Source organism: Thamnophis elegans, chromosome 5 (assembly GCF_009769535.1).
Source record: "Thamnophis elegans isolate rThaEle1 chromosome 5, rThaEle1.pri, whole genome shotgun sequence".
NCBI classification, from domain to species: domain Eukaryota; kingdom Metazoa; phylum Chordata; class Lepidosauria; order Squamata; family Colubridae; genus Thamnophis; species Thamnophis elegans.
In genome coordinates, this window is record NC_045545.1 from 575884 (window position 1) to 591494 (window position 15611).

The 15611-nt window shown below is 39.4% G+C and overlaps 1 protein-coding gene across 1 annotated transcript in view; it reads left to right on the forward strand.

Annotated features, from left to right (window-relative positions):
* Nucleotides 1-15611, forward strand: part of CRB1 (crumbs cell polarity complex component 1) — a 91772-nt gene that overhangs the window by 40127 nt on the left and 36034 nt on the right. Inside the window, 1 exon segment of the mRNA XM_032217688.1 lies at nt 8548-9495. Coding sequence (XP_032073579.1) covers nt 8548-9495 — 948 coding nt within the window.

Here is a 15611-nt window from a genome sequence, read left to right on the forward strand (position 1 = left end):
ATGCAAAGAGAATGAAAATGATGAGAAACTAGGGGAGGAAATGGGGGAAAGGAGAAAGCATGGGGGTCAGAGGGGGTGGATAAAGGCATTGACTTCTCACCTTTTTTTAGCACAGTAGAAGCTAATAACATCACAGCCTCCATTTTTTTTACTTTTAGACAATAATATATACTAGCCATTTCTATAACAACAATCTATCTAACTTAGCAAAACCAAAATCAAAGTTTTATTCCCCCCCCCACCATCACAAGTACAAAATCCAGAAGTGGTTTCCAATGGAAACAAAATTAGATGCTGTACATTATTTTATTGGAATAAATCAATCCATTTAGCCACCATGATGGGTCTGCTTTTGACAGTATTCTATGTCTATGGTATTCCTTCCATCCAGCAGTTGAGGTGAATGGTTGGGAAATGATTGCTGAATCTTATAGAAAAGTGTATCCTTATGCCCTGAAATATAAGGGTTAATTATCATTATTTGAGCCTGACTGGTTTACTTCCTTGCTCACTCGACTTTTCTCCAGCCCTCATGAAAGTTCATTTCCTTTTTTTCAGCAAAGAGCAATTATCACTTGACAATTAGTGACATAGATGTGGTAACATCTGAATTTCCATGATTATTCAATAAAATTTGATGTAGCACTTCAGAATGAACAAGCCTTTGAATATGCTGAGCCTTAAAGTATGCTGCTGCTTATTCATTATATTTTCAAAAAGGAACATATAAGGTGTAAGGTGTTAAAATTGGCTAGGAAATTACAGTGAAGTAATCTCTGCCTGTGTATGAGGAGTGTTTTTAAAGTCATTCCTATTGAGTTCAACAGAATCTACTTTCATGGGGTTAATTCATCAGAATGTCTGACGCTTATTTGCTTATTTTCTCTCTCCAAACTATAATTTTTTTAAACAAACTATTGATATACATCTGTTTTTAGGGGTTTCTAGAAGCTACAACAGCAAAAATATAAAAGGATCTTAGCTACTGATAAAGCGCTTTGCATGGATTTTGGACAAAAAAAAGTTTCTGGAGTTATCAGTCAGTCTTGATCATACTAAACGAGGCAGATTCTATAAAAGGCAACTCCCTATAATCCTAATTGGATTATTATACTAAAAACCTGTGCTCACTTTCTTAGCAATAAGCCTCCGTAAAACTGAACCACTTATTTAGAAGCATGCAAATACACCTGCATTTTACTCTAGGCCACACTAGAAATACGAACCGGCAACATCTAAATATATACGTTATAAGACAATGCAAATCTTTGGATCCAGTTTCAAAAGATCCCTCAAAGCAGCTGTCTATTCCCATGATATATTTTAAATAAAACACGATTTATAAGAGCATTAATGCTCTAAATTCAGGATCCAAAGAATCTAGAAACCCATTACAGAGTTTGCAGTGAAATCTTGAGTTTCCACATTTTCAGGGGGTTGGCAAAAGTTTTGCAATGGATACACGCCTGCTGGCTGAAGAACATCAGCAACTGCCGGATCACGCTGGCCACCAACATGCTGCTGAGAGGCCATCCCACCGGTTCACTATATTTCTGGCCTGAGAGTTCAGCTGACTATCTGCTACCTGCCCTTCCAGCCTTGACTTGAGTGCTGTATAAAAACTGGTGGTAGTCCTCATCTGGGCCTCAGGCTGAAGGTTGCCAACTCCTGCCTTACTACACCAGACTCCACAAGCAGTGAGCTACATTTCCACAACAGTTTGCATCATTTCTGTAATATAGCATCATGCAAGTGACACATGGTTTACAGAAAGGCACCATCACGCGTATTATATAAAACAATGCAAATGGCATCAGTACAGAAATGACATATATTACTGTGATCATCTTACTCTGGATTCAACAGAATTCTGTGTATAATCCTCCTCCCCTAATGAATCTGTTACACCAGGAGTTCTCAACCTGAGGTCCACAGACGTTGGGGAGGGGCGCACAGTGTTGCCACTGGGGGGGTCCGTGAAAGCTTGAAAAAAAACGTTATGATTTAAATCTTCAGCTAAGTCTTGAGGGTTCGTGGCCACAAAAGGTATTTAAAAATGATGAAGAAAAGGAACCACTGTGTTATATCATAGTTTTGCAATTTAGTTTCTTTGACATCAGATCCATTGCAGTCATCATTCAACTTGAAAAACTACTCAGAAAAGATCTCTCTTATTAACCAGAAGTTACCTCCTGTCCTTCCATAGCTGGTTCCAGGCCTGTGGCCTTCGTATATGTTCCATTATTTTCACTTTGCATATTCAGGTAGCTTCAGCAGGTAGCAGTACTATATTTGACTAGTGATGGAATGCATTGACAATGCATTGGAAAAACATAATATGTCTTAGCTATTGACACACTTCCCAGAAGAGTACATCGCTGCTAAATTATGTCCAAAATTAACATCCAGGTATGCTTGGAATCGCACCCAAACATATAACACGCAGCCGTTGCGTAAGCACCATAATGAGATTTATGTTAAGCTTACTTATCTGGCTGCATTGTCAAGCTGCACTGTCAAAACAAGCATATTAACAGACCCTCCAAGCCCTCATTTTGAAATGGACGAATTCACGTCCCCTGGAAACTGCTAATAGAGGAATCACATCTGCTTTGGAGGAAAATGATTGGAGCTGGGATTCAGACTTGGGGTCTTTTCATGGCAATGATCACAGGTATTTTTCCTCCTTTTCATTCTAAGTCATTTTTAACTCACTGTTATGTGAAACTTACAATTTGAAAATCAGTTTGCTTCTAATGTAACAGAATATATTTTGAAAAACTATGGAAAAACAATGCTGATATTTATTTTTCTGAAACCTAACAATAAGTGTGCAGGTGAACTGTTGAAGGAACCAGTTATGTGGAATGGGTTAGCTAAGGTATCATGAAATTAACCATCTAAATGAATTACCCAAAAGAAAATATTATTTATAAATAGAATAAAAATAGGTTATGATTCAAATCATTTGGGGGGAAAATCAGTATGGAATATGAGAACTATAGAATGCTACAAAAGAATGAAATACCTAAACTACATTAAATCAGAAATGTTATACATAGATATAGATCGGTGGTTTTTCTATGTAAGAACATAGAGGACGTGGGGATTAGCAGATGCCTAGAATGGCTGAAAACAATGAATGTTTTGAAAACATAATTTGTAATAACTTGTAATATCTTTCCATGGAAGTCTTTCTATGGAACTAATTCAAAAGTCTCTCAATTTGATTGTATTACATTCAGTGGTTCCATAAATGTTTCTTAACCCTCTTAGCATAATGACAGTGGCCTTTTCCTCCAGTAAAGCAATAAGAATTATTATCCACATATACAAGAAGAGTTTTCAGAGGTTTCCATGAAAACCTAAAGTTGATGTATACATTTGTTTTTCCAGTTAAACATTAGCTTGCAGACTTAAAATGAAACACATGGACTAAAAATGCAATGTAAGCTTTCTACTAATTAGTAATATATTTTCTATGTCCCTTCCTAGCAAATAAATTGCCACTGTCTTCCTTAATTTTATGTAGAAACGTGTTATTTAATAAATTAATAAAATACAGACAAGTAAAAAGAAGTTAAAATTAACTTATCATGTATTCTTCAGGTTTTCAGACCAACTAGGCATCTCAGTGGTAAATATTCACATGAGCAGCAGATATCTCTTATCAGCATACAGACATATAAAGTACACAGATTCCCATTCCACAAACTATCAATAGTGATATTCAATGTTTTGTTTATTATTTCTCTACCATATCTTAAAGAATCTCAGCCCTACAAAGTAAACCAAACTAAGACATTAATGTCAAATAGATCAAGGCTACTTTTATTATATCAGCAACAGCAGCAGAATTTTGCAAATGTGAATGTGCTCCTCCTGCCCCCCCCCCCCCCCCCCGCTTCCTTCGTTTATCTTCAAGTGAACTGAGAAAGAGCTTGCTTACTTCCTTTGCCCAGGCTTAAGATCCTCTGACCTGACCTCTCCTTCAAGGCCATTCCCTCCGCCCTCTACAAACAGAAAGCAAAAATGGAAACAAAAAGTCAAATAATGTTAGGACTGTGCAGAACTAATGCACAAGTAGGGAGCAAACTATCCAAAGCTAGTATTGCAACTATTTTCTCCAATTACAAAACTTAAAATTCTGCGTGGAAGAGGACCCTCCTTTCCCTGCCCCCTTCTCTCCCTTCCTTTCTTTCCTGAGCCTGGGGGCATCTGCATACAAGAAGTGGGAGATACTATCCAGAGAACTATGGGGGAAAGACCAGTAATGTCTATTGCGGGTTGTTCTGATGATTAGACAAGATGGATTATAGAAAGAAGATAGTTATGTTGTCACGATAGAGTTTTTTCCTTCCCTCAACTGTATCCTGATGTTTTATTTCTAAATTGCTCTAGACTGTAGATTAAATTGCCAAATGCCTGGTTTTTGTAGTACCCTATTTTCAACAGCAGAATATTAACCAGAGTTATATATAAAACAGACTGGAAACATTCTAGGTTTTTAATATAACTGTTCAATGGCATCTGTCCCCTGCAAATTAAAAAAAAAAAGAACAACATAGATGCTTTTATAACTATTAATGATTTTCTTATCTCAGTGCCTCAAAATTCTGTAAATTTGGGGAGTTCACATCTCTTGTGAGCTCTGTTGAGTTTTAAATGTTTATTCATTTAATTTGCAAATACTCTTCCACCTGTCCCCCTTCATGTCTGTATGTGTCTGTATGCAGGCATATAATACTAGAAAAAATACAATTCCCCCGGTGACTACAGGGTCACATCCATGTCATTTCCTAGGAAGCAATAGGAACACTCACTACCAACCGTCTTCTTTTCAGATGCTTTCTAGGTACCTCGTGTTTCTCCATCCAAGTTCAAACCAGGCCAATTTTTGTTTAGTTTCTAAGCCCTGGTCTGGTATATCATAAGCATCTTTATTCGAGAAATTCATGGTTTTGGTCCCGAGCAGGTAGATCTGAGCTGGAATCTGAGCAGCTTCACAGCAAGCGAGACCATCTCAGCTCACTATTTCTATCGTGACCTCAAGCGGCTCTCCAGGTTTCAGGCAGATGTATGATACTTGAAAACGTTTGAGCTGGAACTTGGGAACATCTGTATACCAACTCTGCAGTCCGCCACTGAACTGCAACCTTTCCTTACGTTCAGGAGCAAAGGCATGCAGATGGTCCTCAACTTACCACCATTCATTCATTGACCTTCTGAAGTTACAACAGCACAAAAAAAAGTGACTTACAACCATCGCACATCCCCAAGTTTGAATTTGGGTTTTACTGATTAGTTAGGTTTGTTACAAGAATAGTTAGTTCATACCAGGGGTCTCAAACCTTGGCAGCCTCGCTGGCTGAGGAACTCTGGAAGTTGAAGTCCACAAGTCTTACAGTTGCCAAGGTTAGTGACCCCTGGTTTACACTATTATGGAAAAGTAACAATGTTGAGGTTTGATGCTATTATTTTATTCTACTGCATCAAAGAGAATCAGAAGTTGACACCTTTTCTTTCATTTTTTCCCTTACACTTTCCCCTTCCCTCCTCTCCCCCTTATTTTCCCAGTGTGTTGTGGTATTTTAAATTTTAAATTAATTTTTAGAACCGTAACCCCACAGTCGCGTAATCAAAATTCAGATGCTTGGTAGCCAGTTCACCTTTACAACGGTTGCAGCATGCCAGGGTCACGTGATCACTATTTGCAACCTTCCCAGCAGGCTTCCAGCAAAGTCAGTAGGTGAAGCTGGATTCACTTAATGGCTGTATGGTTTACTAAACAATTGCAGTGTTTTCCTTAATAATAAACATGACTTAACCGTCTTGCTTAGCAATGAAAATTCTGATTTCATTTGTGGTCATAAATCAAGGACTACCCATAAAGCATTATTCTACAGAGGGACACAAGTGGCTTAGTGGCTAAGATGTTGAGCTTCTCGATCAGAAAGTTTGGCAGTTCGGCGGTTCGAATCCCTAGCGCCGCACAATGGAGTGAGCTCCCGTTATTTGTCCCAACTTCTGCCAACCTGGCAGTTTGAAAGCACATAAAAATGCAAGTAGAAAAATAGGAACCACCTTTGGTGGGAAGGTAACAGTGTTCCACGCACCTTTGGCGTTTAGTCATGCTGGCCACATGACCACTGAGACATCTTTGGACAATGCTGGCTCTTCAGCTTTGAAACAGGGATGAGCACTGCCCCCTAGAGTCAGGAACAACTATTACATATGTGCGAGGGGAACCTTTACCTATAGAGGGATATTCCAGGCTGTATCAAGTAGTGTTAAGAGGGATCAGTTCCTATCAGTGTTCCTTCATTGTAAGCCAGAATACGAATGTTGAAAACCCAAGTGAGACTCGTTAAAAGCCAATACAAAAATTCTTACATTTTCCTCATTTGTCTTAGAGGCTTAATTTGTCTTATTGTGTTGATGGATGGTAGAGGGTTTTTGTTTTGTCCTGTTTTTAAAGCATTTTCTTACGTGCAGGCTGTTTAAGAGAAAGAAACCTCACTGATACTTCATATATTAACTCTGTCTTAGCAAATGTGTTTTACCGCATTGGAACATTTGATTACTTCTCATAATTGAGAAGCGTGTCACTTAATTTAAAAGGTGGAAAGGAAATGTACTGACTTTACAAATGAGTTCCTGGAACTGTTTCCTATCAGAGACGTTTTCCAACACGCCAAATAATATGCAGCTTCATTCATGGCTGTCGTGTGACTCAAGGAAGTCATTTGCACTGGGAGAAATGAATGTAAAATGGATAAATAATCTTTCCTTCCTAACACAGAGACACTTCTGGGCTCTTTCCTGCAGCTTCTTCTAGGCCAAGAAAATGAGTGAAACAGTCCCGGAATGAATCTGCTTTACTAGGCAGAGCTGCCCACTAATTTAGATAAATCTTAATATAACTTTACAGAACGTGAGCAGATGGGGAGCATCAAACCCCAACACAGACATGACCAGGTGAACTGAAACTACTGATTTGTAAGTCACTCGGTATGGCTGGTTTTGCATTGACATCAAATCCCTGACTGTGGCGTATGACACTCTAAGCAGGCGCCTTGGTGGTGAAGTATTGGTTTAGCCCTTCCATGGCTAACGACGGGTGGAGAGAGAGTCATTTGTGGCAAGGATGAATTTAGTTCACCCTGCAAGAAAAGATGCAGCACTAATCTCAGCAGCTGCATTAAAAACAAAAAAAGATAGCAGAAAGCAAGAGTGATTTTAACGGTAAACCTCTATTATATTGGAAGGAAGGAAAACAGGAGTCAGCATACCGGACAGAAATATTGGTAGCTGGGTTAAACCTATGAACTCTAGGTGGGGTTTAGTAGAGATCAAGAAGAATAGATTTAGTGTTGGCTGAAGAACAGTTAATTACAAAGTGGTGGGAAAGTCTTTGGAAACAGCAGCTGGGTGCCATGGAGAGCATTCCTGGAATGGAAAAGTGAGGGACACCTGTCTTTTGTTCCCCATTGCATCTTAAAACTCCCAAGATGCCTCCATGCCTTTAAGAAGTCATAACTCTCGGATGGCAGATCCTGCCCCAGCACTGTGTCCTGTACGGACGCTAAACAAAACCACGGTGCCTCTTTTGCATCCGTCTGAGCCAGTAACTACAGATTCCAGCTCTTCCCTTGCAGTAGGATCCCCCCCTGTGCAAGATTACTAAACAATTTCTGAGTGGTGTGGACTCTCGCTAGGATGATCTGTCTGAATCCTCCTCCTCAATATGAAATATCACTTTAAATGTAATCTGGACAAGCCAGCAGCCTTTTTGTTTCCATTTAAACAGACTGAACGTCTCTGCAATGGCCTCCACCTTTCCCCCCCCCCCCCGTCTTTGGTCCCTTCTATCCTTTTGTATATATCGCAATTGGGCCTGAAGTCATAGAGAGCTGGATTATGACTAAGTATCCTATGCAAAGGATCAAAAGCTTAACAAAGCTGGAAGGGTACGGGAGCCAATAATTACACTGGTTGAGATAAAGCCTCCATTTCCCCTCTTCTGCCTTCCTAGTCTGAGGATGTAGCTATTCCCTTATCAAAGAAGAGCTCAAAATCAAAAGGCAATTGTTCTATATTTCTGCAGTTTCCTAGACACTGGTGTTAATGACTTCAGACAAAGCCAAGGGTTAGCAACCAGCAGAAGCAGAGCGAAGGGATCCCTCTTCTTCTCTTCTTAAGGCTCCAGCTGAGGATAAATCACCATGTTCCAGATGAATCTGTAGCTTTCTTTTCTTTTAACATTTTGCCCTCAGGTATCGTTTTCATCAGACACAGAATAATGAAATTATTGATATAGTTCATATTTCTTTGTAACTTGAATATATATGTTCAAGTTGGTCTTGTTGTATTCGGGTCTTTTCCCATGTAAGAGTGAGATTGTCTTGGCAATGTTTCAGCGAGGTCACATACATACATACATACATACATACAGTAATTTGAATATATGTATGTATGAATGTGTGTATATATGCCAAGAAACGAAATGTGTGAAATAATCCAGTTCTTTCTTTTTTTCTTTTGCAGGCATTCACTGTGAAGATGACATCAACGAATGTCACGCGAACCCTTGTCAGAATGGAGGGACCTGTGAAAATTCCCTTGGGAGTTATACCTGCCATTGTCTCTCTGGAGAGAAAGATGGGGTTTTTTATGGTGGCCAGAACTGTACAGAAATCCTCTTTGGCTGTGTTCAACATACATGTCAGAATGGGGGGTTGTGTATTCCCCATTTAAGGAATGGACAACATAGATTTAACTGCATATGTTCAGCTGGCTACACAGGCGTGCACTGTGAAACCACGACAACATTGTCTTTTCAGGGAAATGGGTATCTTCGGGTAAAGAGCATTGCACCCTCCTCCGAGGACTATTTTTACAACATAAACCTTAGTTTTTTGACTGTTCAGCCAACAACTTTGATATTTTACCGAGGGGACAAAGACACATTTGTGAAGCTGGAGTTACAGAATGGCTGTTTATATTTATCCCTGCAAATCAACAATCAACTGAAGGCCTTTTTACATATAGCCTATAATGTCAATGATGGCGAATGGCATTCAGCGGAGGTCACCATAGGCAGAGCAGTAACACTGACGTTACACAAGAGCTCTTGCACAGAATCCTGTCTTAGTCAGACGGCTGCCATAGTGGATAGCAGGCAGGCAGTGATTGCTTTTCGAAACGTATTTTTGGGTGGCTTGCCGGTAAGGAACAATGGCTCTCTACTAAACATCTATAGTACACATTCTGCACCTTCATTTGTAGGCTGCCTTCAGGATGTAGAAGTGGATTTCAACATTATTATCCCGGAGAACTTATCATCCGACACATTTTTAAATGTCCAATCGGGCTGTGTTAAGAAAGATTGGTGTGAGTACCAGCCTTGTCAAAACAAGGGGCATTGCAACAACTTATGGCTGAACTATCAATGTGATTGCTACCGGCCTTACTCTGGGCCCAACTGCGCTACAGGTAAGAAGATTATCTCAAAACTAGGATGCTTCAATATAATTGAAATTGTATTATCAGTCAGGATTTTTCAAGCTATGTTCTGCAGAAGTCGAGGTCCAACTAAGGGATCCCCTGAGCCCAGTGTCAACTGAACAATCAATATTTCTACCAGAATAGCTTTGCCTCTTGATCAGGGGCTCCGGGAATTGTGTTTAATTTAAACTGACAATTCCCACAGCCTGAGAAGGTTTGCAAACCTCTGTTGTAAGTCTGCTGTAGGGAGACTGCAGAGTAACATTGGAAATGCCTTAATTAAAGGGATGGTAGCAGTGGTGGGTCCTACCAATTCAGACCGGTTCAGCCGAACCGGTAGTGGTTTGGCGGCCTGGGTCACTGGAACCAGCAGCCACCCAGGCCTGCCACACCTCGGAACCGGTTCTCTGGGCAGCGCCATAGGTGGCACCATCTTGTTTTTTGCTTCTACGCATACGCAGAATAATTTTTATCGAACTGCGCATGCATGCGTGAGCACAAAATGCCCACAAGCAAACCGGCAGTAGTGACCCCTGGATGGTAGCATGGCATTTCCACTGTATTTTTCTTAATATAAGTGTACAGTGTGTTACAGGCATAGGTTATATCGATACAAATTAATATACTGCCTCTCTTTTACATCTATCTTGGGCATATCAATACATCTACCTTGAAGTCACCAGCAATTAACCACAACCAGTTCAGGGTATTTGTCTATGTGATATGTACGTTAATGAATGAAAATGGAAAGGTACTGGTTTACTCTTTTATGGATTTTTTTTTTATATCTGCAACCTAATATACCGAGTCAAACTTGTTGCATGACTGAGGAAAGGCCACCAAAAATTCATATGAGACCCAAATACCTCAGATATTCTTGAAGACATGAGATGTACATGTATACTTGGTTCAAATATGTTCTCACTGAAGAAGCTTTCCTAAGTGGTCATTGTCACTTATTACTCTGTGGAATTCCTTTAACTTTATGTATTTGTTTCTTTATTAAAGCTCTCTCTCTCTCCCTCCCTCCCTCCCTCCCTCCCTCTCTCTCTCTCTCTCTCTCACACACACACACACCATTTAAAATTATGAGAGTTAAACAGAAAACCTAAACACCAAGACAATGGGCAGCCTAGGGATGTAGATCTTCTCTACCCTATCAGCCATCCCCTGTCAGGGTTTCAGGCCAAGTGGCAGAGCCAAATTTTCAGGCTCTTCCAGAGGACCATGAGTGTGGGGGCAGACCTCACCTCCAGGGCAAAATAGTCTAGGAATAGGAGCCCAAGCCAGAAAAATCTCTCCTCTTGGACCACGCCAGCCTAAATTCTTTGACAGAAGCTGGAACAAATGGGGCAGGCCAGTCCCATCAAAGGGACACTCCAGAATCACATTTTTAAATATTCTGGATGAATCAGGAGCTGTCTGCAACTCATTAAAGCAACTATGTCTTCTTCAGCAACTACCCTAAATAAATACTGTACAATCTTGAAAAAAGACACCCTTGGTTAAATTACTTGATTATTTATTTATTGATTCTGCAGGCCTCCTCCATCACCAGTTGCAACCCTAGATAGCAATTAATTTACTTTAATTAACAACTAAAGTAAATCAAGAAGTCAAAAGAAAAACCAACAATGACCAAAATGGTATAATTTATCAAAGCTCATGTTGGGGAACAAAAACTGCATGACAAAATTATACAGACATCTCTCAAAAAGCACCTCCCAAACAATCCCTTGCCCATTTGGAAAAGTTAGCTTTCCCACAGTCTACAAAAACACAGAAGAGTTGGAACTATAGATTTCAAGGAGAATAATGTTACTGAGGACACGTGTAGCCACAAAAAAGACCAGTCTATGTAGCTTTGCCAGATGAAACTGATATACCAAGAAGCTTAGGATGAAGCCCATCTTGACAGGTTTTATCAGACAGGAAGAAAGAATCAAAGAAGCCCCATAAGCATCCAGATCCTAAAGTGACAATCAACATCTTGAAGCAAACTCGCATTCAGTGTAAATTGCAGCAATAATGGTGTTATATGAATGACTCCAGAAAAATCCATAACTATGTCTCACTTCTGCATTGTGAATCAGCTTTAGCTTCTGAGTGGTCTTCAAGAATAGTTTTATATAGAGTTGTCTGATTCATGAGTGACCATGGAAAGTGTCATTTGGTCCAGGTAAGTTAATTGGCACACAGGATGACCAGATGTCACCCGCAAGCGTAATTGGTGCCGTGCTGATACTTTACCCAGATCTAAAGATGAACTGGAAAGGATGCAGAAAACCTTCCAGAACCATGCGGAGTTGCAATTTAACTCCAGAAAGAGAAGGTTGGATGTAGGTCAAAAATTATCCAATGCTGCTGGATCAAAGATGGCTTCCTGAGCAGAGCAGGAAATGCCCCAAGGCAGGCGGGACCATCTCTGGTTGGAGACAAGTGCTGTATGTCCAAAGAACTTTTTTGCTTTTAACTCCAAACTGCTGTATATCCCTAATAAATAAAATCCCTCTGCTAGAGGTACCTTAGCCTTCATTTCTTATAGGCATTTTATATATTTTATATATTTCAAATGATAGCCAAAGTAACTGATAACAAGCTAACTCCCAACCAAATTTCTGTGGTTCTCAGACTCAAAGACAAGGAAGCAAAATTAAATCAAAGCAGCCACACGGACAAGACTTCATAAGAACATTATAACATGCACATCTAGACCTCTCTGCCTGAGAGGAAATCCCACTGAAGTGCATAGCAATTCATATGAAGCGGACATACGTCCGACTGCACTGAGCATTCTTCTCAAAATATGTCTGACTTGGTTTGAGCAGCCTGCAGAATTTCCTTTCAAATGTATTAATGATTAAAAAAACGGAGCTAAAAGATTCCCACAAAAAGGGGAGTTGTCCCACCTACCACTGGCAGGACAAGTAGGAAGCTAGATTGTGCATGACAGATACCATTATAGATCTTTGTTTCAATTCAGATACCCCACTGCTAGTAGACATGGCACAATTGTGCTGAATTCAGTAATTCATAGAATTATAGGGATTCATTTGAGCTTTTGTCTGGTAAAAGAGTTGGCTAGTTACTTTTATTTAGAAAACGGACTCTTCAAAATGCATTCCCATATTTTAAAAGTACCACATTTTCTGTGCTGTTCTTCATGGTCCACACCTACATCCCCCCCACAGTTGTTCCTATTGGAAAATGACATTGCAAGAGCCCTAATTATAGTCGACAGCTTTGAAGTTTGGCAGTAATTTATCCAAAGGTTTGAAAAGCAACTTTGGAAAAGAGAACTACATCTGGTAAATATGTTTGCTTCTTTATGAAACAAAATTAAAACCACCCGTCTTCCAAGAGGGGTTTTTGCTTCCAATAGAGCTGTTGTGAATGATTAGAAACTATTTGAGATGTCTTTTCATTCTGGCCACAATATTCTTCTCAATTCGCAGCATCCAACATTTTAAGAATATATATACACACACACACACACACACAGAGGAAGGAAATGAGGAAACAATTTCATTCTTTTATTCACTCAAATCAATATTAAAGGGATTATTTTCCTAATCATCTTGAAATTTGGTTCAAAAAGAATCTTGATTTCTAGAAAAGTAAGAAAAAATATTGTAAACATTTTTCTTGAAAGTATGTTTAAAATCCCCAACTTTCTGAAACCTTTTTTCACAATTTTACCTCATATTTTATAATTTCACAACAGAGACCAGATCACAATGATAAAATAGGTCAAAATGAAAAATAACAATGTAAAATTAAAGAATTTAAAATCTAAATTTAAAAATTTTAGAATACTGTGTGTGAAACATTTGTCAGATACCCAGCCACAGTGATGGAAAGAGAAGTCAAAATTTGTTTACAATATTAAAGTACTTTGGTTTTCATTTTCTTTAAGGCTCAAACTGCATGGGACACTAAAAGTCCATAATCATAATTTAGTTTTTTCCTTGGACAGAGTGAAAATACTGGATAGCAGCATGGGGAGACCTCGCGTAAACTTCAATTTCTAATAGGGAGCCGCCCAGAGTTGGCTGGAAGACGGGTGGCTACCTAAATGTTTCAAGTAAATAAAATAAATACAACTTCCAATAATAATTCACTGCAGTTGGATCTGCCAGTTCACTTCTCATAAATAGGACAAAATGCTTGAAAGGGAGATTTGGTCACAGATTCCCATCTCTTCTAAACTACTGGATTTCAAACATTTGTATTAGGAGCCAAGGGCTAATCCTAAGCAGACAGACAGAATTCCTGGGGGGGAAAAGATGTATTCCATTACTGTGATTATCTTTCTGTTGGAAGGCCAGTTTTAAGTGGCACCAAGAGAGGGAGATAATTGAAATCAGAATGATTCTGGTGCAACCCAGTGTATTATTAACCTGGTGGGAGAGAATATTATTTGGACTCAAATTTAATCAAGAAAAGTTGGCAAGCGGTTAAGAAGTGATGAGCAGCCTTTTCACTACACCCTGAACTGTAACAAAGCGAGACACAACCACCGATTTATTTGGATCAGCCTCTAGACGCAACGGCTCAAGAGGTTAATTTTGATCAAGGTTTATGCTAAACCGCAGATCATATTCAACATTTCTTTTGAAGCAGAGCAGTTGAAAACTGCACGTCTGTGTCTGGCTACCTTTTTGAAGGTTCCCCTTTCTTCCTCTCTTTGTAAGGCGGAGGCTCTTCCCGTCACTTGCTCACTTTGCTGCATTGTAAGCTTTCGCCCTTCACCAAGAAAAATGACTCCTCCCTTAATGGAGGAAGAAAGACATTGCTTGGGTGGGAGGGAAAGGACTCGGACCTTTGATAGTTAGAAATACCCATTTCAATCTGAGGGGAAGTTTATGCATGTGGGTTTAACAAACACATAGAGAAAGAAATGGAAGGTACTTTCATTAACAAAGTGTAAACATTTTTATATTTGGTTTTTAAGCTAACTTTTCTCTCCAAGCTCCAGGATTCACTTGCTCCTCCTGAAATAAACTGAAACAGCTGGGTAGCCTTTGAGAGTTGCAAAAAGGATTTTCACAGTGACCGCTCTCCTCTTTTTCCTGGGTCTTAGGCTCCTTCATTAGAATAAACACTGCAGGCAAACATAAATAAATAAAAAATGGCCTGCGGGTATCTCAGCCCCACTGCCTTTTTTTTTTGGTGCCGCCTATGAAAGAAAAATCTGGGAAGGGTGTTTGTGAGGCATTGCCTTTATGGATTGATTTTGATTTTAAATAGTTTAATGCTCTTAACACTCCTTGTTCTACGAAAGATGAGTGTGTTGCAGAACTTAGTTCTAATTAGCCTTCAATATTTTGTAGCTGTGAGCAATGACACACGTGAGAATACAGTGAATGTGTGTTTCTTTCAGTTGGGCAACAAAATTGGGTAACACTAACAATTCTTACGCTCATTCAGGTATTAGTTTCTTCCTTTTGCGGAATCCCAATTCTCACTACACTTCGCCATTTCTCTAAACCACGTGTTTTTAAAAAGTTTTGGATAATTTGCTCTGAATGATATATTGCTACAATGGGATGGGACAAGAGTCCCTAGGGCCCAGGCCTATGTCATCTCAAATTGTATATGAATTATGGCAACCCCCAGTTATATGCAGGGAAAAGGTAAGGAAAGAAGAAAGTAAAGTAGCCTCAATTGTTGGTCCAACTAAACATTTGTGGGTCTTTCAAAGTGATCCATTTCTAGTTGTGTTGTTAAAATCGAAGAAGTGTGTGGGACCTCATGCTCATTCTGACCCAGAATAGAAAGAGAGAACCTATGATTCAGCCATGAGTGACATTAAGAGAATTTGGCACTCATCCGCAATATCTATTTCTGTCACAAAATCATAGATATAAATAAAAAGTCCTTCTAGGCCAAGACTGTCCTGCATTGAGAAACTGTCAACCTACTTTTCCTTAGCAAATCAGTTCTAGTGGGATTCAAGTGGTTGGTAAATAGTTGCATTTCCTTTGGATCTCAGGGCTTTGTGACTTGAACCAAATCCCCACCATTGATACCTATTAGGGTAGCTCTATTTATTCATCAAAGCTTTCTTCAAACAAATGTGGATACAGGGAAGGAGAGTAGTA